Consider the following 20,433-nt stretch of genomic DNA (forward strand, 5'->3'; position numbering starts at 1 on the left):
AAAACTCATTACTGTTTGTATTACATTAAAATCTTCTGTATAGGTATTTTCTAATGTATTGTTTGTACCGTCTTATATTTGCATATTTTTTAACAGTTGTATTTTTTTTTATCCCCATTATATCATAAAACAGCATTTGGAGTGGAAGGAAATGTAATTTTATACGTGGAAATATGTTCTTGAATTGTACATGACAATAAATGCTTTGAATTGATTTATCAGCACACATGTATTTTTTCTAATTGTTCTCTCTACAATTTCAGTCTTCTTCAAAATAATGTTCTGTTGAAATGCTTCATTTCTCTCCTGGGATTAGCAAAATTGATCCTGTTACAAAACCCAAATTATGTTCACCTGAGATTTATGATGAAGATCCAGAATGAATCTTAACACAAAGCGAATCCCTCTTGTATACATTTCTTATAAATGTAATACTGACTCAATGGAGTGGACTGTTTGAGGAGGCCTTTTCAATTTTCTTTATGTTAATACTTTGGTGGTAGTAACAATGGCTTTCACTGTGTAGTATTAAAAATCTTTATTGGTATTTGGTCAGTACATGAAAAGGACTGAAGTCAGAATAATATGAACATCGCATATAAACTACTCACAATTCAACAGAATCTTTTGAACAGAATTTTTTGTTTCCTCAATGAAAAATTAAAATTGCATTAAAAAAAAACAAAACACAGGCCAACATCTAAAAATGACCTTGAATATTGCGAAGCTACTGCAATTCAGTGATTTTACTGACTTTTGACGATGAGTTACAACACCAGATGCCCCATTTCAGTGTCAAGAGCTCAAACAAGAACAGCATAGACATGCTCAAATGAACAGCAGAATGAAACAGACTAGTTTTAAATCATACATCCACTCACTTTAAATCTAACATTAACCCATACCTGTTACATCCCTGTTTAGCAACACAAATGTGACAGAGGCATCACGATAGGCGTGGGGAAGAGGGTGAAAACAAAACGTCTTGGACAGCAGTGCTGTGTTACAGACTATGCGTTTGTTGCCTTGTTTGTATACTGTATAAAAAAAAAAGAAAAAGAAAAAGACAGTACATGTCAAAGTACATTACAAAACCACACTGTCGCCCGTGCTGGAGTCCAGGCCGTTCTGAGCGTGCCGTGACCCTGCAGTCCTGGTGCCCTTGGTTACCAGGGCAGCCTTGTCCTCATGGGGGTCGGTGGTGGAGTCTGTGTCATTCGAGTGCTGAGTCAATGATGTCTCGCTTCCCGTCGGAGAGTCCACGCTCTCGTACCCTGCGCTCAGCTGGCTCCCGAAACCCACAGGTCCTCCAACCCGCCCAGCAGCAGTCTGACTCCCTGACGCCTCCTCAGAGTGGTTGGACAGCTTGGTCTCAGCTTCCCCGGGGCTGGAGACCATAGGGGACATGGGAAAGTCTTCCTCTGTGCTGCTTACCTCCCGGTACAGGCTAGGTGTGGTGGTCTCGCTCCTCTGGGAGGAGTTGCCATTGCTTGGTCCATTGGAGACCCTCCCGTAGTCTTTGCCCATTGGTTCGGAGGGTGCGCTGGCCTGCTCAGGCTGGGTGGACGGCTCAGCGGATGAGCTGGAAGCAGTGGGTGAAGTCCTGCTCGGTCCCGCTCCGGCTATCGACCCCTGATTTTGAGTCAGCTGCTGACGAGAGTCTTTCAACTGCTGCTGCAGGACGAGAATGGTGCTCTGCATCCCCTCCACCTCCTCGTCCAGCTGGATGATAAAGTCATTCAGCTCTGGGAGAGACGGGAGATCAGGAGCAGAAAAAGAACAAAGTCAAAAACCAGCTGAACAGCAGTTTGTTAAAGAAGTCAAGACTTGATTCCAAGTTAGAATGGTCAGGCTGAAAGATGTAGATGCTGCTCATGTCCTCACCGTCTTGGCTGCTCTTGAGCTCCTCGCTGTACTTCTTCTGCAGGGCTAACTCAGCCTCCAGCTGGGCGATGCGTCCCTGCGACAGCTGCCTACCCAGCTCCTGGTTTTCCTGAATCAGCATTCGACACTTCGCCATCAGTTTCTTCCCCGTTTGGCTGTAAGGGAAACAAGTCTCACATCACACAGTGAACCAGGAGACAAAGGTGACAAGAGGTGCCACTGAATCTGTCCCAGCCGACTGGTCCACAAGCTAACATAACTCTTCAACCTAGCCAACCCTAGACAAGATTCTTATATCAATTTGATTCCAATAAAATCATAAGGAATCCAATTGGATCTTCCTTAAGAAAATAATGTACATTTATTTGAACTGAGCAAAAGTCTTTTTTTTTCTCTAAATTATCAAATTATTAATATCTTTAACATCTAAGGTATTCATTGTGGCTCCATAGCACACTTCATATACCCACATTTTTAAGTAACGAATACATCAATTCTTACACTTTATCTTAATTCAACATGTTGCATATTGACGACAAGTGAGCACGTTGAAAAGAACTGTAGAAATGTTTTACGCAACCAAATTCTCACATTCAAACGCACTCGCAGCAGAATAGAAAATGTCACAGTTATATTAAAATTGACACGCTACAAAAAACTACAATTTAAATATCAACCCTTAACTGAGTAGCAAAAAATGGAAATGTGCACTGCCACCCGGCACCTGTTTTGTGTAGTCATCACTTTAAACAGTCTCAACAGTAGTCAGTTTCAACAGTAAAATCAAAACAGCTTGAGGTGCCGCTTTCTCAACAGGTTAAAGAGCACTCCAACAGTCCTGCACACCTGGTATTTCATACATTAGCAGTTATTGCGTTTATGCTTTACCAAAGCCCTAATCAAGAAGCCAAAATTGCAAACATATGACAGGTATACACATTATTTAAAACCATAACTGCCATCTATTTAGTCTTGAATACCTATGGAAGTCACCTGGCTAGTGGAAAGTTAAATATAAACATTAATTAATTGAATTACTAAGCAAACCCTCTAAAAGCAGAAGCAGTCATTAAAGTTTAAACAGCTCAGAAAACCATGTAAGTTATTCCTAATATTGTCCACTAAAATTACGCACAGCACATCATTTAGTTAACTGCACTTTTCAGTAGTTTAGTGGTTATCATAACCATTCATTTTTCTTAAGGACTAGGAAGATGTAGATTGTGTATACACTACCAGTTCTACTCTCACTGCCTCACTTGGGTGTGAGAGTGTAGTACGGCTTTGCTTTAAAAAGACATGAAAAGATAAAACAGATTCCACGTGCGTTTCATTGTGAAAACAGTGGCTAAGATCTGTGTCACACAGGTGAGAGATAAGCATCTCATCAGCTATTAGCGTTAAAGGCTGAGGGAGAGATCGTGAGGTCAATAACAAAAATACACAGAAATACAATGAATACAGTTCCATCAACTCATAACATGACTTGTTAAAGACATTTGCATTCACAACTTGAAAACAAGACTCCGTGCACCTACAGCAGTGTGTTTGGTATGGATCTGAGGAATTAAGCAAAGCTTAATTCACTGTCAAAGTTCAAATGTTTTTATGTAAACAATCAAAGCCAATCATGCTTCTCGGTTCACACACACTGCAGTAAGTGTTTGTTTCAGAGAAACAAGAGAAAGATCAAATGAAATGCAGATAAAAAGAAACAAGTCACAAAATAAAACATGTAAATACACTCTACCGTGAGTGGGCCCATGTTCAGAGACACAGGCGACTGGACCCTCATGCCTGAACCACAGTCCTCTGTGGACCGAGGATCTGGCTCCGCTCACAGTCTTAACAGCGTTTCTAGTGGCTCTTCCCCCCCACAGTCTTACTTTTAAATCCTAGAAACTGTCCTCACGTTACTGCAATGTATCTAGACTGTCCAAAAAGTCTTTACGTTTCTCAGGCAGACTAGAGGGGGTATGTGTGTGGTGTAATCCACAGTTAAATGTCTTTTTAAACCAAGTATGGGAATTGTCTGTAAAATGTTCAATTGCTGCTTTAGGCTAGGGATGCTCCCTGCCTGACTCACCCTCCACCATGACCCCCCTATTTAATATGTGTACTGTCTGGTTTGAGCTGAGGGTGCGGGGAGGGCATATATCCGTGTTGGGAAGTGAGTGACCACCTCTTCAGGAACAGTCCGGACTCCTTCAGGCCCATGGACGGTGAGGGGATACGAGGGGAGAGAGCTGAAACACAAGTGTCACCTGACCATACTGTCTTTTCACTTTAGGTTATGTGATATGTAGCTGGCACAGTGCAAGAGTACAAAAACAGTTTTGTTCTGCAGTGACTGGCTTTCTGTAAAGTCTTCCACCCCACCATTGTTCCTGCATGCCTGCAGTGAGCGTGAGGGTGGGGGGCATGAGGAAGTCTTGACTTTTTTGTGGGGGAGGGGGGTTATTTTGATTGTCTTTACCTATCAGGTGTAAATTTCCAGGCACTCAGTTCATTTTGGGCCTGCTCCAGTTTGTCTTTAGTCTGTTCGAGTTCAGCCTTCATTTTGAGGAAAAACAAGTTGATGGCTGGGTCCACCATGGATGACCGCAGTTGGGCCGCACTCGGCTGCTGGACTTGCTTGAGGTACTGGATCTGGGTCTGCAGGATAAAACAAACAGGTGTTAGTGACGGGAAAAGTGGAGAAGTACTTTATATTTTTATGAACACCAGTCCTTTAGCATGTCCAGTCTGCAGATCAAGAAGTCACATTTAAAAATGCATCCTGGACTCAGATGAATTCAAACCACCTAGTTGTAAAATCCACCAATATTTTAAAGTTTATCTGACAATTTTTCAATCTTGAGTCTCTGGACAACAAACTGGAGATTACTAAAGGTCAGGACTTTTGTGTGAGTGAAGAGAGGACTATCAGGATTCGTCTTTAATTACAAAGCCATTGGAACTCTGTAATTAAAGCTTTTGTTTGACATGAGCTGCTTTCCAAGTCACACCTGATTAATTTTCATTCCCAAAAGACCAGACAAGTTCAAAACAAACATAAACTCACCTGCTGAAGTCACAGTTATGATGACCTCAGAAGTGATTTAAATGTAATTGCATTAGAGGCAAAAGGGTGCAGCTAATATGCCTCAAAACACAACAGTTAGTTGAATCCAAGTTTTCCAGTCACAAAAGGTAAAAAGTGACAACAGGGACATACGTTCAAAACCTTTCTAACCTGTGTCTGACAGTGTGTGTTGTGTTTACCTCAGCTGCCCTGTAAGAATGGCAAATGCTGCCATAAAGCCACTGGGTGATCCACTGAGCTGTCAATCTGATAAGAGCAAAGGCTGCCCTCCTTGACACCATTTACCTTTAACCCCTTCGCACCCACCTGTTGTTGGTAATTTTCACCTATTTAGCATACCCAAATGGAAAAGCTTATAACACAACAACTACAAGTCCCATATGGATGTATGATACTTCACTTGAAAGCTGAGACCCTCTAGTTTCTGAACCTAAATGAACCTAAATGACATCAGTTCAAACATGGCTCTAAAAAAATGTTTTTTCTTCGAAAAAATAGGTCATCTTTGAATAGCAATAACTCAGATGTGCTTTATGTAAGGCATATGGCAATATACCACATACCTTCTACATCTTATCAACTACACCTGGATGAAATTTTAGACTTCTAGGCCTAACCTTATGGGAGTTATGGAGTTTTTAGTTTGTGGTGTCACTGGCGTCCACAAACCTCTCCAAAAAGTCTCCAAATGGCCAAATTGTGCCAAATGCTTTTACTCACTTCTGTGACACTGGAAACATTACTGAAGCATTTTGGTGACTATAAAACCTTCCTCCATGATTCAAAACATTATTTTTTCACACATTCATTTGATGGGTGGCTGGAGGGGTTTCCACACGCTTGTAGGTGGCCATATTGAGATATTGTCATGCGACAAGACACTACAGAATAGTAAGCATTATACAAAAATGACAGACTGTAATGAACTGAATTTCAAACAAGGATTTTATTATCTTTCAATATACTAATACTGCATGTACAACTCATGTACAATATCAACAAAATATGAACAATGAATGAACTATATATAAAAATATAGAATAAAAGCTAAATATGAACAATATATAACAACTCTAAAAACTTGTCTACAAAAATGACTTATATATAACTGTACTGTAAATGCAAACTTAAAAAGTGCACTGTGATGCTCAGTGGACATTTTGGGCCAGTCTACATTCCGTTTTGTGTGTGCCACTCATTGAAACAGTCCCTGTTGGCAACAAAACACAAGGGAACATCACAAGTTGAACAGCCAACTGGTGTCTTTTTGTGGCAGAGTGTGCAGAGCCGTCTGCCGACACTGCCTGCATCCCGCTTAGCCACATTTTGTCCCTCTGTGAAATAATGCAGCTTGTGGGATGCTGCTGGGTTTGGGGGTGCAGTGATGCCTGAGGTGGATGGCTGGGATGTTGATGTAGGTCCTTTGTCTGCAAGCTCCTCAATAAGGGCCTGACGGAACTCTTTCTGCGTCACTGACCCCCTCTGACACTGCTGGTACAGGATGTGGGCATTCACAATCGCAATGTCCAAAAAGTGATAAAAGAATGTCCTGTACCATTTCATTGTCTTGTGTGTGGCGCTGTAGTAGCCAATGAGTGCATCTGACAGGTCAACACCCCCCATGTGCTGGTTGTAATCCTTGACTGGTGCTGGAATGGGGACATCGATCACCATCCACTGTCCAGCTGTCTTCACTCTCCTTCGGGCTATATCACCAGTGAATGCCTTGTGAATGGTGGAACACATGACAACCTCTCTAGTGTCCATCCATTTCACAAAAAGGAGTCCGCTGTCCCTGAGCCACTTGATTGTCCCCCGAGGAGTGCCCCTGGTGAAGTCATTGATGGTGGTCTTGGGGAAACCTACTTGGTTTGTGCGGATGGTACCACAAGCCCCTGTGTTCTTCTTTAGCAAGTCCAGAAAAAGTTGGCAGCTCGTGTAAAAGTTATCAACATAAAGATGATAACCTGTACCAAGTGAATCAAAGTCCATGAGGGACATGACAGAGTCATAGCTCAGTCCCTTTCCAGCAGTAGGTGACTTCCCCTCATAAACAAAAAAATTCCATGTGTAGCCAGTAGCAGAATCTGCCAAAACAAACAGTTTGTATCCCCACTTAGTGGGCTTGTTCTTGATGTACTGCTTTATGGAGATTCTAGCCTTTGATGCAACCATCCTTTCATCAATTGAGATGCGTTGCTCTGGCTGGAAGTGGGCTTTGCAGGCTTCAACAATGTGGCTGTAAAGGGGCTTGATCTTGCCCAGGCGGTCATAAGCCGGTGTCCCCCTCTTAGCTGCATTCTCCTCATCTGCCCTGATGTCACTCATGTGGAGAGCACGAGAAATCCTGAGGAATTTATTTCGGGATATCACAGAGGAGGGGAATGGAAGGCTATAGAGGCGGGACCCTTTCCAGTAATCCACCAGCGTAGGGCACTTGACCATCCCCATGTATATTACCATGGCAAAGTAAGAAAAAATGTCAGCTACTCCGATGTTATGCCAGACCTCTTTTTTTCCTTCATGCCTCTTTGCTCCATAGGCATTGGTGTTTGCCATCAAAGTCCCAAGCACTGCATCGGTGAAAAACAGTCTGAAAAACTGCAGTGGAGTGGTTGCCACTCTGGTCCCATGCTGTGGTCCAGGCTGTCTCACCGGCATGAAATCAACTTGAGCAGGCTCAACGTCGTCATCCCCTACATCATGCCACTGTTGTTCCTCTGTGTGGGAGCTAGGTGCTCTGGAGGATCCTCCTCTTCTACCCCTCCCCCGGGCACGTCTAACAGCAGGGGACCGACCAGCCGTTAGTGTAGAAGCTGCTACATCCCCTGAGCCAGAGGAGGCAGTGGACGACACAGCGGGGGAGGTAGCACTGGTAGACACAGATGAGGATCGTTGGCGCTTCTGACGACCGCCTTTAGCAGGAGAGGGGGTTGGGCGTCTGACTGCCTCACTTTGAGGCTCCCAATCCTCATCACTGTCTTCAGACTGTGACCTACAAAACACAATGCAATGCACAAATGTTACCAAATATAATGAAAAAATATATACAGTGGGGCAAATAAGTATTTAGTCAACCACCACTTGTGCAAGTTCTCCTACTTGAAAAGATTAGAGAGGCCTGTAATTGTCAACATGGGTAAACCTCAACCATGAGAGACAGAATGTGGAAAAAAAAACCCCAGAAAATCACATTGTTTGACTTTTAAAGAATTTATTTGCAAATCATGGTGGAAAATAAGTATTTGGTCAATACCAAAAGTTCATCTCAATACTTTGTTATGTACCCTTTGTTGGCAATAACGGAGGCCAAACGTTTTCTGTAACTTCACAAGCTTTTCACACACTGTTGCTGGTATTTTGGCCCATTCCTCCATGCAGATCTCCTCTAGAGCAGTGATGTTTTGGGGCTGTTGTTGGGCAACACGGACTTTCAACTCCCTCCACAGATTTTCTATGGGGTTGAGATCTGGAGACTGGCTAGGCCACTCCAGGACCTTGAGATGCTTCTTACGAAGCCACTCCTTTGTTGCCCTGGCTGTGTGTTTGGGATCATTGTCATGCTGAAAGACCCAGCCACGTCTCATCTTCAATGCCCTTGCTGATGGAAGGAGATTTTCACTCAAAATCTCTCGATACATGGCCCCATTCATTCTTTCCTTTACACAGATCAGTCGTCCTGGTCCCTTTGCAGAAAAACAGCACCAAAGCATGATGTTTCTACCCCCATGCTTCACAGTGGGTATGGTGTTCTTCGGAAGCAATTCGGTATTCTTTCTCCTCCAAACACGAGAACCTGTGTTTCTACCAAAAAGTTCTATTTTGGTTTCATCTGACCATAACACATTCTCCCAGTCCTCTTCTGGATCATCCAAATGCTCTCTAGCGAACCGCAGACGGGCCTGGACGTGTACTGGCTTCAGCAGGGGGACACGTCTGGCAGTGCAGGATTTGAGTCCCTGGCGGCACATTGTGTTACTGATAGTAGCCTCTGTTACTGTGGTCCCAGCTCTCTGTAGGTCATTCACTAGGTCCCCCCGTGTGGTTCTGGGATTTTTGCTCACCGTTCTTGTTATCATTTTGACGCCACGGGGTGAGATCTTGCATGGAGCCCCAGATCGAGGGAGATTATCAGTGGTCTTGTATGTCTTCCATTTTCGAATAATTGCTCCCACAGTTGATTTCTTTACACCAAGCGTTTTACCTATTGCAGATTCAGTCTTCCCAGCCTGGTGCAGGTCTACAATTTTGTCTCTGGTGTCCTTCGATAGCTCTTTGGTCTTGGCCATAGTGGAGTTTGGAGTGTGACTGACTGAGGTTGTGGACAGGTGTCTTTTATACTGATAGAGTTAAAACAGGTGCCATTAATACAGGTAACGAGTGGAGCCTCGTTAGACCTCATTAGAAGAAGTTAGACCTCTTTGACAGCCAGAAATCTTGCTTCTTTGTAGCTGACCAAATACTTATTTTCCACTCTAATTTGGAAATAAATTCTTTAAAAATCAAACAATGTGATTTTCTGTTTTTTTTTTTCCACATTCTGTCTCTCATGGTTGAGGTTTACCCATGTTGACAATTACAGGCCTCTCTAATCTTTTCAAGTAGGAGAACTTGCACAATTGGTGGTTGACTAAATACTTATTTGCCCCACTGTAAATGCAATTCAATGGGGTGCTATTTACATAGAAACAAATAAACACAGATATTAAACATTACATATTACAGAAAAACATCAGGAAAATAACTGTACATAAACAGAATAATTGAACTGGGGGAATATTCCCAGTGTCTGGTCAGTGAAAAAGATCTAGCTCAATTTGTTTACAAGCTTGATTAAAAAAAAAAAAAAAATCTAAATAAAAGGGAATTAGAGGCTCAAAAAGAATTACATCATAGAACAGAATTACAAGGATTACATAGCTTTAGTTGAGTAGTTGCGGCTAGCTAGGCTAATTAGCCCCTGGGGCCCTAACTATTTAGCGTCATTTATGAAATGCTAATGTATACTGTACGGTTCACTGTAAGCATAAGAACCAATTCCCACTAACTTTCATTCAAATTTCACTCATGGCTAAATACATAATCAAAGATAACGTTACTCACCGATCCAAGATGTCGTCAAGTCCCTCAGCAAACATCTCCTCTCTCTCCGAGTCGTACTGACTGTCGTCACTTTCCTCAGATGATGCCATGAGCCATTCCAGGTCTTCTTCTCGGACATGTTTAGTTTTCTTTGTGGATTTCGCCATTATAAAGTGAGAAAATTGCCGTCCAAAAAAATTTAAATGTCCGCTGCGAGTGCGTCTGCTGCGTAAAGTAAGCTGTTAATAAAGTAAGTTATATTGCTCGGCTCATACCGAACGGACCTGGACACGCCTACCATTATTGGAAAGGTAAAATAATTGGCTAGAAGCCTGAGTGATTGACATGTTGATAGCCAAAACGCTATCCCTGTACTAAGGCGGCAAAAAACAGTAAACAAAGCCGATTGGCCCTTTAAACAAGGAGCGCTCCATGTACTTCACGGGCTGTGCTGGGGTGAAAACTGAACAGAAAAAGATGGGGACACTTTTATTTTGTAGCCAGCAAAGTGATGAAAACAAGCATACCCAACAACACCATACAGGAACTAGAGAAAATAAAGATATGGCCGGCAAAGTCTGGATTTTATTTGACGAACAAAGTTGGTAGACGGTAAACAAATGGACTTTACAGGATGATATTCACAAGCTGGAATAATTTTATGAAAAACCATTTTGATGCTTTTGATCAGTGGATTCTTACGGACAACTGGAATATAAATAATTGAGGATCGGACACATATTACGGCTTTATGGCCGCGTCAAAGGTAGGGAGTCGCCGCATGTTTCTTGTATCTCACGCTTACCATGCTGGTAAATATCACTGATTTATGGTTTAGTGCTCATGATTTCTGCAAAATCAACTGGATGAATGAATTGGGGAGATTCTACCCTTTCTAACGACGTATAGTATGTCCGTAATGATGAAAGTTGAAGCGAGATACGTCACTGCGCAGCGTAGACATACAGTCACGAATCTGAAATCGCCCGCCGGTGGGCGGGTGGGTGCGTAGAGGTTAACCTACATGCCATGCAAATGAATGAACACAAGGTCTAACGCAGTACTGAAATGATGTTAATTGGTGGGCTAGTCTGCAGAGACTAAATTGGAGGATTCCAGCTTTAACAAATCATTATTTTGTGTCTTACAGTGTACTTTAAGGTGTATTCGCCAAATTTAAGACATGGCAGCTTGATTTGATTTGAAGCATTTGTCAAATCCATAAATTGCACACACACAAAAAATCTAATAACTAATGAATAGTGAAAGTAATGGTTAACTACAGCCAGAGAGTGGCTGGATTTGTGTTAGAGATCAGTTATTCTGGCACAGCGCAAAACATTATTACACACTGTAAGAAGTCCATCTAATGCCCTCGCTGTGAGTAAAACAATAATGCATCCCATAATCATATCAGACGCATGAACAAAGTGGAAGAATAGATACATACTGTGCACTCTTGCATCTCCTGCTCCTTGGTGGCAAGTCGCATGACCAAGATGTTCTCCCTGCGTGCAGACTCCTGCTGCTGCTGCTTGAGCTTCTCCTCCGACTCCTTCAGCCCAGTCACATCATTGGCTAAGACGGGAAAGAGGGGAAGGAAAGAAAGTGCATCAAGATGTGTCCCTTTCTTCTCACGCAGCCAATATAGTGACTACAGCTGGCAGGAGAAACCGTGTGGTATTGGATGACACTTTTATGTAACAGCAGATGTACTTACAACACAGATCTGCATATTTTGCCTCCAGGACCTGGACATATGCTTCATGCTGCTTCCATCTGAGAGGAGCAGAACATGTGTAAACATTAACAGCTCAAGCTAAACAGATCAAGTTTGCCCCCTACAACATAATGAATCTACCTGTAGAGCTGTTATTTACCTTGTGCACAGCTCCTCCCTGGTCAGGGTCTTCATGTCAGATTCACTGAGGCGAACCTGTAGAGAAGATGACCAAAGGAGTTGGTTAGATACAGAAGCCCACAGGATAATCAGGCTCATACTCAGGCAGGAAGGTTTTCTAAAATAATATAAGAAAAAGTTAAATAAAAAGACACTCACCTTCTTGGGAAGAGGCTCCTCGTTGGTCATTGTGAAATCTAGAAGTGAAAAATGACAGAAAACATTAATCAGAGCTCGGTGTCGTGTGACTGCATCATCTCCAGCTGTAACACGCTGACTGTCCACACGCAGTGAAATATGACATGTATGACAACTTGGCTCGTTGTAAACAAATTACTGTGGTTTCCCCTCAGCCAAATGAAGCCAATGGCGCGTGACGAGCGAGTTAACTACCTGGTCGGCCAAACACAAGTTAGCATTAACCAGTCCATAAGAGGTGTCGAGCCTGTGTTAGCTGGTGCGGCAGGCAAGCAACCATGGACAGCAAGCGATAGAAATAAGCTAAGCAAGGTTAACTCTGGCGTGCTACTAACATTTAGCATCCGCTAGCAAAATAAATACAAGACGTGAAAGTAGGCGTTCGAGCGACAGTATTTCCTTTATGTTCCGCCTGACAGCATGCAATTCTTGGCTCTGTTTTCGGCTCCTTGTTATCACAAAATGGCGGTGAAGGAAATGACTCCCTCCCTTGCGCTCCTTTTCCTGAAACTAGCGGGCTCTTGGCTGCAGATATCGGGCCTACAGCCCTCACAACACTCACCAGACCCGTTTCCCTCGATGTTTTCTGGGACTTCTCGGCTTCACTAGTTCTTTATGAGGCGGATAACTGCAACTACGTTAAAAACTCGCTGTTAATCTATATGTAGTTGCCTCGGCGTGATCAACATCATCTTCGTCACTGAAGGCAGGACAGAATGGCTCTGACCGAGCTGCTGCACTCGCGTTGCTGCAGAGCACAGCCAGAGACGGGGGAGAGGGAGAAGTACGTCTCACTCCGCCGCGATTTCCGGATCCGAAAAAAAAATGAGACGAGATACCTGAAAAATGATCAAAAACAGTAATGTTTACTGTTCATGATTTCTAAACGAAAGATATGGAACGTGGCATTTTCTCATGAATATTATTATTTATATTATTATTACTATTACTAATATTATTATTATTGTGTTGTTGTTGTCAATTAATTAATTAATTTATTGTATAAGGTTTTAGAATGCAATGCACGCATGGGCATATGTGAAAGCTTCAGTTTTCCAGATTAATTTACCAATGATAAGTCATTTACTGTAATGATAACCTATTAATCTGTTGATTTTTAACACTATTAATCTGATTGTTGCCAAAATTACTGCCTGGTTCCTGCCTCTCAGTGTAAATATTGGCAAGGTTTTAAAATCTTGAATGTTGGCTTGATGACACAAGCAGTTTTAAGACAGCTTCTTAGGCTCTGGGAAAGTGTTGGAAATTTTTCAGCAGGCCTATTTTTAATGACATTTTGTAGATAAAATGATTAATGAAGAAAATATGTAGACGATAATCACTGGCTGCAGTCCTCACTTAGTTGTGTATGGCAGTAGATGTAGTGCTGTGCTGTGTTGCCCTGTTAATCAACATTTCTTAACTATAACATTCCTTTAAACCATATTTTTTTGTACAGCGGAAATTATGAGTTGAGGCTTCTCATTCACCTGGGTCTTCATGCTTGATTCAAATGTTTTGTTTTTGTTGCTCATAATTTAATGAGTGACAACATCCAATTATCCAATCCATTACGTTGTTATCACAGATACTGAGGTCCTCTTGGTTTTAATCCCTGAGTGATTCATTCGCTTTAACATGGACGATCTCTGGCATTCCCTCCGATGGATAATGTGTTCACGTGATTTTTTTCCCCCATTCTTTTACCTCACTATAAGTTGTGATATTTATTATTGTGAATATAAAATGTACAATTTAATTTGGCCATATTCATATTATTGATATTTTTTATTTTTTTTTTTAAATTTTGTGTATTCACAATATCACTGCATATTTCAAAACGGCCATGTATCATAATATGATATAATAGAATAGATAGACGGGAGGACATTGTTTCTATAACAAAATATACTTCAACTATGCCTCTTGCACTTTTACAAAGGCCACAGAAACCAACCAGCAGGGCGAGTTCGAAAAAATGTATAGAAGAGGGGAGGAGGGAGGGGTAAATGCATTATATAGTGTGTTTAAATAGATGTCAATATATTGCGTTGTCACGACACAAGCCATACTATGGTATCTTTCCAAATTTAAAAATTGGGTAGTGGCTTTAATTTTAGCAGTTGAAGTTTTAATTATTATACACTCTCGCCACACCCCCACACGACTATAATGGTACAGTCCTCGGTCTGTCAGGTTGAAATTGCACACTTTCAAGGGCAGTTACCAAGAGTGTCAACTATATCTCGTGTATGAGCTCTATCGTGAACATGCTTTGCAGAGTTGGTCAAATACGCAGGTAAAAAACTGATATCAACCTACCGCTTGGTGCCATTGCCTCGTCCAGAATGCATACGGAAATAGATCGGCTGGCTCCTGTCAGCGGCTACTGCTCGTGAACTTGAGACAGTTGTTTATGCAGAGCTAACAGTTAGCTAGCTTGGATGCTAACTTATTTCATCAGCTCAGCAAGGTTAGCGTGTGGCGCACCAAAATAAAGGGTGTTTTTATATTCGGGCACACTTGAGCACACCTAGCTATCTCAGTGCCTCCAGGCCATTCAGCTAATATCTAGTTAAAACCACTTAACTACTGAATGTTAATTCAAAACTAAAGTCATAATGTTGGGTAACTTAAAGCCAGCTGCTGGAGGCTTATCAAACTGATGCCACTTAAGCTAATAAACCCTCCCGTTCTAGGCTGTCCCGGGCTAATATTGTGCAGTTTAATCACACAGGCATCACTGGTAGCAAAGTTACTTTTGTCTCTCCATGTATTTGAAACTGGTTATGCTCTAACATAACCTTACACTATCTTGTACTGAATTTTATAATAGTGTGTTTTGGTTCTTTGCTTCAGATGTGCAGCCAGCCTGAGCCAAACTTTGAACCAGGTAGCTGCATCGAGGCAGAAGCACACGCTCCCTGACCTGACCTACGACTATGGTGCCCTGGAGCCCCACATCAACGCAGAGATCATGCAGCTGCACCACAGCAAACACCATGCCACATATGTCAACAACCTCAACGTTACAGAGGAGAAATATAAGGAGGCACTTGCAAAGGGTACAAACACAAAAGCAAGCATTTCACATTTACTGTATGCCAGGGAGACTTTTGGATGTTTCCTAATGTATCACTGTATTCAAATGTTTTATTTGTAACTGTAGATGTGTCTCTGATGCCTTTGTATTCACCTGCCTGTGTTTGGCTTGTATTGTAGGAGATGTGACAGCACAGGTGGCCCTCCAGCCTGCTCTGAAGTTTAATGGAGGAGGCCACATTAATCACACCATCTTCTGGACAAACCTGTCGCCAAATGGAGGAGGCGAGCCACAGGGTAAGGCAGAAGTGTGTCTTGCTACACTGTTTTGTAGTTAAAGGGGCACTACATCATTTCAGAGAAGAAATTCAAACCCTCGTTACTAGTGCTGAACACAATGTGAGTGAACAGCTGTCTCTGTAGCTCTGTTAAGCTTTAAGCTCATCATAAGCCACCAATATAAAATAAAGACAGCCATTCCCTGTGAGAAAGCTCAGACAAGTGAATGAGTAGCTCGCAAAGTATCCAGTAAGATAAAGTTCAAGATGTTGTGAGGATTTTCCTATTCAAAACCAAAGTTCAGAAAGAGGAAATATTAGACTTACAGTCATCAGTTGGGCAGAAAATATGATGTGCCATTCTGCCCCTTAGTGCTGAAAGATGCCCTTTGCATCCACAATATTGTATTGCTTTCCTCAAAGATTATTAGTAGTATTATTTATTGCAAAAAGATTAGGAGAAATAAAAATACTTGCTCAAAAAATACATTTTCAAACTTGGCTGAAAATGCTTTCTGATTTTGTTTCTCGCTTTTAATGTCTAGCTTATGTCTAGCTTGTCTGTGTCTCTTCCTGCAGGGGAGTTGATGGAGGCCATCAAGCGGGACTTTGGCTCCTTCCAGAAGATGAAGGAGAAGATGTCTGCTGCCACAGTGGCAGTGCAGGGTTCGGGCTGGGGCTGGCTGGGCTACGAGAAAGAGAGTGGAAGACTTCGTATCGCTGCTTGTGCAAACCAGGATCCCCTGCAGGGATCTACAGGTCAGTCGACAACAGATTTGACTGTCTTTCCACAGTGCATCAGTTATGTTATGCTCATACATTCTTTTGTCAGTGTTGCATAGGAAATAGAGCCATCACGGTAATTGTTTCCTCTCTTTGGCCCTCAGGTCTCATCCCCCTCCTTGGTATCGATGTATGGGAGCACGCCTACTACCTTCAGTACAAAAATGTGCGTCCAGACTATGTGAAGGCTATTTGGAATGTCATCAGCTGGGAGAATGTGAGCGAGCGTCTCCAGACCGCCAAAAAGTAGAATCTAATCCTCGGATATCTCCCACAACTTCTTCCACCTTGACCTAGATCAAATGGTAGTTGCAAATAATGTTCAGGTTGACCTTGCATTAAGTTCTCAGATGATCATCTGCTTCAAAGTTGATTGTTGTTAATATACTTCCTATATATTGGTGCAGATTATGGCAAACATAATGCCCTAGACACACACACACACACACACACACACACACACACACACACACAGGTTGAAGCATCTCAAAATTATTTGCAAGTTCATTTTATCTCAGGTTGGTTCCCAACCCCAAGACTTTTTCAACGCACAAATAGGCCTCCCTTTACACCAAGGCTGACTTCTGTTAAACAAACCCAAACACTGTCTGCCGTACATGTGAACTAGGTATCAGATAACGGAATGCATATTCAGTGGGCTTTTCTTTGTCAGAATAACTCACGCCAAAATCCGACAATGTTATTGCAGTCCATGTTTGATGTATTATAATAAAATTATAGAATTTCAATTATAAAAACTTGATTGTTGGTGCTTCGTTTTTCTATTTCTGTGTGTGTATGACAGTCATCTAGAATGTGTTTTAAAGTTAGCGTCCACAGTTATTCATGTCAGAGAAGGATGACGAGGCTTCTTTTTACTTACCGTAAGTGGATGATAACGATGACGATAAAGATCGGTTCACTGTTATTGACAGCTTAACTCAGGCCACGCAACCTCTATATTAAAAAACATTGTTTTTGGTTGCATGTTGAAGATAAGCAAGCTTTTACCAAATTTGGTGAGGCATGTAGGGTATTTCGCAAACAAGAAAGCAGTCCTCCTCAGAGAGCTCTCTCCAGGACTGTAATTATCAGCAATCATCGTATTTATCGCTGCATGATGGTTATCAGCATTTGTTTTCCTGCCTTTCTAAAACATGGCCAGGTTGGCCTCAGTCCAATCTAAAGATTACTTCATAAAGTTACTGACCACAGGTAAAGTGTACACTGCATGATTCGCTTTTCTTCTTCATAGTATTACCAGAAGAGGGCAGTGTTTCCCAAGGTTTCGTGCTGTAGATGTCCCTGGTTGGCTGGGCTGAATGCTCACATTTTTCTTTGCACAAATCCAGTGTATTTAAATCATGCCTGTATGTGAGTTATATGTTTGTGTATAACTCAAAGAAGTAACAGTTAATAGGTCTCTTCATCCATCCATGGAACCCACAACAGAATTTAAAGCAACAAAACACAATCTAACTTCCAGGACCAAGACACTTTATTGGTCTTCATCCACAGAACTTCAAACATTGACACAGCTCGGGTTGACAGCTTGAGTCAGACCTGGAGAGGTGACTCAACAATCAACAATCTCTCTCCAAGAAGCTACATTTTATTGCTTGATGATTTAATAAGACACTGTGTGACTCATAAGTTTGTCAAAAAAGAGGGGTGTCTATCAAAATAATATCAATGACAACTTCACTTCGACTGTACAAATGGCTTCCAGCTGGCTAATCTCCTGTCATCCAAGTGACTCCGCTCTTCCTGTCAGCGATTAGGACCGACCAGTTTGCCAGTGGGCAAAACGCATTCCAGAGATCTCGCCCTTTTCCTTTAGGTGGTGTCACGATGTGGAGGTGAAGTGGTTTTTTAGTGGACATGGCGAGTTCAAGCACGTGGTGACCAGACTCCAAATCATGAGACTGGAATCGGCAACATTTTTGGTTCTATTAATTATGTAACATTTTGGCCAGAGTCGGCTAATTGAATGAAGTAACTGGCTGAGTCAAAAAATGAAAACATGTCATGCAGTGAATTATTACATATTGGTGCAGTTTGACTCCATCTTAACATGGTTAACTATTGTTAAATCTGACCTGCGCACCTTTTGGGAGTTATATATACACGGTATATCAAACTATTATGATGTGGCAGGAACCAGCTGCAGCAGGAAGCCTGCCTGTGGGAACAGACAAACTAATAACAACTGACTTCAAGCTGCTTTTTGGAGTGAGCAACAAAGAACTGCTTCCATTTATCAGAACCATAAATACTGGCACGCAGACTTGAGTTTCATTTGGGAGACATTTCCAGGGTTTAAAAACAGAAGTCTCCCCGTTTATAAGATGATGGTTTGTCTAAATGTGGCCTACTTTTGCTCCGTTAAAGTTTGGGTGTGCCAAAAATTATTTCCCTCTTCCACAAGTCGTAAAAAAAAAAAGAAGGAATTCACTCGGGATAGAGTTTCTTTAACCTCTGGAAGTGAAGAGAGGAAAATATTGGGGAAATGTCTCAGTCACTGAGCTTAATTCCTCTGAAATCTGTCCTTCTTTTTCTCTCCACTCCCTTTTTTCTCTCGGTTAGCGCTTTTTCCTTAAAACTGCCACTAAAAGCTCTGTAAAAAGAGCTGAAAGTGAAACGTACACTCAACTCTGTGGCTTCTCCCATTTTCAGACTCCTTCCGATAGGACCTTTGGGACATGCATGTGCTGATAGCCAAGAAGATGTTTAAACACATGCCGATCAGTCTCAGAAAGAACTTTGAATTGACCTTGCGAAACCATCTGGTGGTGAGTCAGGTTAACTTTCAGTTGCAACACAGAAGGCTGTTTTCTTGAGCTTCCCTCAAACACACACACACACACACACACACACACACACACACACACACACACACACAGATGCACACACTTTGGGAAATACAAGCTCCGCTGTTGGTGCGGTTTCTCAGTGGGCGCAGACAAGCATGCAGTGAGGCTCACATGTGGCTTTGTTTCACATCCTTATTTGTCATTGTCTGGGCATAAGTGGTGAAGGTGCGTGCCCATCACGTACTGTATTCTTTACTGATTCAAACTCGGTATTACCGCACACAGAGGGTTTTATGTTCTTGCACAACAATGGTAATGTTGTTCAAATTTTCAGAGACTAATGTTAGGTTGCCAAGAGTGAGAAAGCAACTGACACGATCACAACAAAAATATACGGTATTCATTGTTATCATTTTTTGAGCAGAGAAAAAGTGTAGAGGAACTGACAGACTTATGAACAGATGTTTGGATGAAAGCGGCAACTACAGCAGATACCAGATACAGATACAAGGCCCACTGCATTTGTGGAGGTGCACTAAATGCGGAATAGCTCAACAAATTTAAAACATTTTAGTTGTGATTTAAGAAATTACAAAAACAACTTAACCGTATAGTATAGTCACCTGTAACTTTGGAAAACTACATGCTGCAAAATGAGATTGATGACTATGAACAGGCAAGTGGAGAAGCCAAACTGTTCAAAGTCCAGCAGATGGATTAGAGTGATAGAGCCTAGCTAAACAGTTCAAATAGCTAATCAATTATAATGGATAAATGGTTGAAATACCTTGCTAAAACTTATGAGTAAATGATGAAAAAGCTGAAATAGCCTAGTAGATAGCCTAAATGGTCAGCAAAGGTTAACTCATGAATTGGTTAAGCTAAAAGTAGGCTAGGCTAATGGATATGTATTGGTAATGATTAATGGTGGAAAGGCTAAAAGTAGCCAGGCCAGTTAGCTAAATGTAAATGAGTGTACCTAAAAATACTAGATAATTAGCTAAGTAGCTAATAGATTGTCAGTTCAAATAATTAGCTAAAAGTAATAGATAATGGTCAAAGTAGCAAGATATTGATTTTAGCTTAAAGTGCTGGATAGTTTGCTAAGTAGCTAAAGGATGGTCAGTTTAAATAATCAACTCAGGAGAGCTCAGGAGATCAAGCTAATAAATAAAATATTTAAATTAGAGTAACCAAATAGAGAAATGGTCACTTGGCTAAAGGTAAATGATTAAATGATTATAGCTGAAATTAACTGATAGTTAGAGTAGCTAATGGGTAATCCGTTTGAATAACTGGCCAAAGGCAATGGATAAATGGTTAAAACATGTTAACTTATAGTATTGGACATTACTAGCCTATTAGAAG

At 41.7% G+C, this 20,433-nt stretch overlaps 3 protein-coding genes across 4 annotated transcripts; 1 reads left to right on the forward strand and 2 right to left on the reverse strand.

Annotated features, from left to right (window-relative positions):
• Positions 1 to 523: 523 nt before the first annotated feature.
• LOC119012282 (WT1 associated protein) lies at positions 524 to 12,925 on the reverse strand. 2 transcript variants are annotated; one of them, XM_037085936.1, is made up of 8 exons: positions 12,712 to 12,925; positions 12,111 to 12,148; positions 11,932 to 11,987; positions 11,772 to 11,830; positions 11,502 to 11,629; positions 4,361 to 4,539; positions 1,885 to 2,039; positions 524 to 1,745 (listed from the first exon to the last, which is right to left on the reverse strand). In XM_037085936.1, exons 2-8 carry the CDS (start codon positions 12,138 to 12,140, stop codon positions 1,087 to 1,089), a joined length of 1,266 nt encoding a protein of 421 aa, XP_036941831.1. In that variant the 5' UTR covers positions 12,141 to 12,148; positions 12,712 to 12,925; the 3' UTR covers positions 524 to 1,086. The 2 variants fall into 2 exon arrangements, with proteins under 2 accessions (XP_036941831.1, XP_036941833.1); XM_037085938.1 differs by lacking the exon at positions 12,712 to 12,925 and adding an exon at positions 12,345 to 12,580.
• LOC119012281 (piggyBac transposable element-derived protein 4) lies at positions 5,897 to 10,479 on the reverse strand. Its single transcript, XM_037085935.1, has 2 exons — positions 10,073 to 10,479; positions 5,897 to 7,964 (listed from the first exon to the last, which is right to left on the reverse strand). Exons 1-2 carry the CDS (start codon positions 10,216 to 10,218, stop codon positions 6,140 to 6,142), a joined length of 1,971 nt encoding a protein of 656 aa, XP_036941830.1. The 5' UTR covers positions 10,219 to 10,479; the 3' UTR covers positions 5,897 to 6,139.
• Positions 12,926 to 14,292: 1,367 nt separating the features above from the next.
• sod2 (superoxide dismutase 2, mitochondrial) lies at positions 14,293 to 17,004 on the forward strand. Its single transcript, XM_037085939.1, has 5 exons — positions 14,293 to 14,448; positions 15,009 to 15,214; positions 15,372 to 15,488; positions 16,049 to 16,228; positions 16,357 to 17,004. Exons 1-5 carry the CDS (start codon positions 14,402 to 14,404, stop codon positions 16,500 to 16,502), a joined length of 696 nt encoding a protein of 231 aa, XP_036941834.1. The 5' UTR covers positions 14,293 to 14,401; the 3' UTR covers positions 16,503 to 17,004.
• Positions 17,005 to 20,433: the final 3,429 nt, after the last annotated feature.

This window comes from Acanthopagrus latus, chromosome 22 (genome assembly GCF_904848185.1).
Source record: "Acanthopagrus latus isolate v.2019 chromosome 22, fAcaLat1.1, whole genome shotgun sequence".
Taxonomy (NCBI): domain Eukaryota; kingdom Metazoa; phylum Chordata; class Actinopteri; order Spariformes; family Sparidae; genus Acanthopagrus; species Acanthopagrus latus.

Bases quoted from the DNA above. Each gene is read 5' to 3' on its own strand.
- LOC119012281 (XM_037085935.1), bottom strand. From the start codon at position 10,218: ATGGCGAAATCCACAAAGAAAACTAAACATGTCCGAGAAGAAGACCTG. The intron at 7,965-10,072 runs GTGAGTAACGTT...TGTGTTTTGTAG, and splicing joins CTTGACGACATCTTGGATCG to GTCACAGTCTGAAGACAGTG.
- LOC119012282 (XM_037085936.1), bottom strand. From the start codon at position 12,140: ATGACCAACGAGGAGCCTCTTCCCAAGAAG. The intron at 11,831-11,931 runs GTAAATAACAGC...TGCTCCTCTCAG, and splicing joins AGGGAGGAGCTGTGCACAAG to ATGGAAGCAGCATGAAGCAT. The intron at 4,540-11,501 runs GTATGTATCTAT...TTTATCCTGCAG, and splicing joins AGGAGATGCAAGAGTGCACA to ACCCAGATCCAGTACCTCAA.
- sod2 (XM_037085939.1), top strand. From the start codon at position 14,402: ATGAGCTCTATCGTGAACATGCTTTGCAGAGTTGGTCAAATACGCAG. The intron at 15,215-15,371 runs GTACAAACACAA...CTTGTATTGTAG, and splicing joins TAAGGAGGCACTTGCAAAGG to GAGATGTGACAGCACAGGTG. The intron at 15,489-16,048 runs GTAAGGCAGAAG...CTCTTCCTGCAG, and splicing joins TGGAGGAGGCGAGCCACAGG to GGGAGTTGATGGAGGCCATC.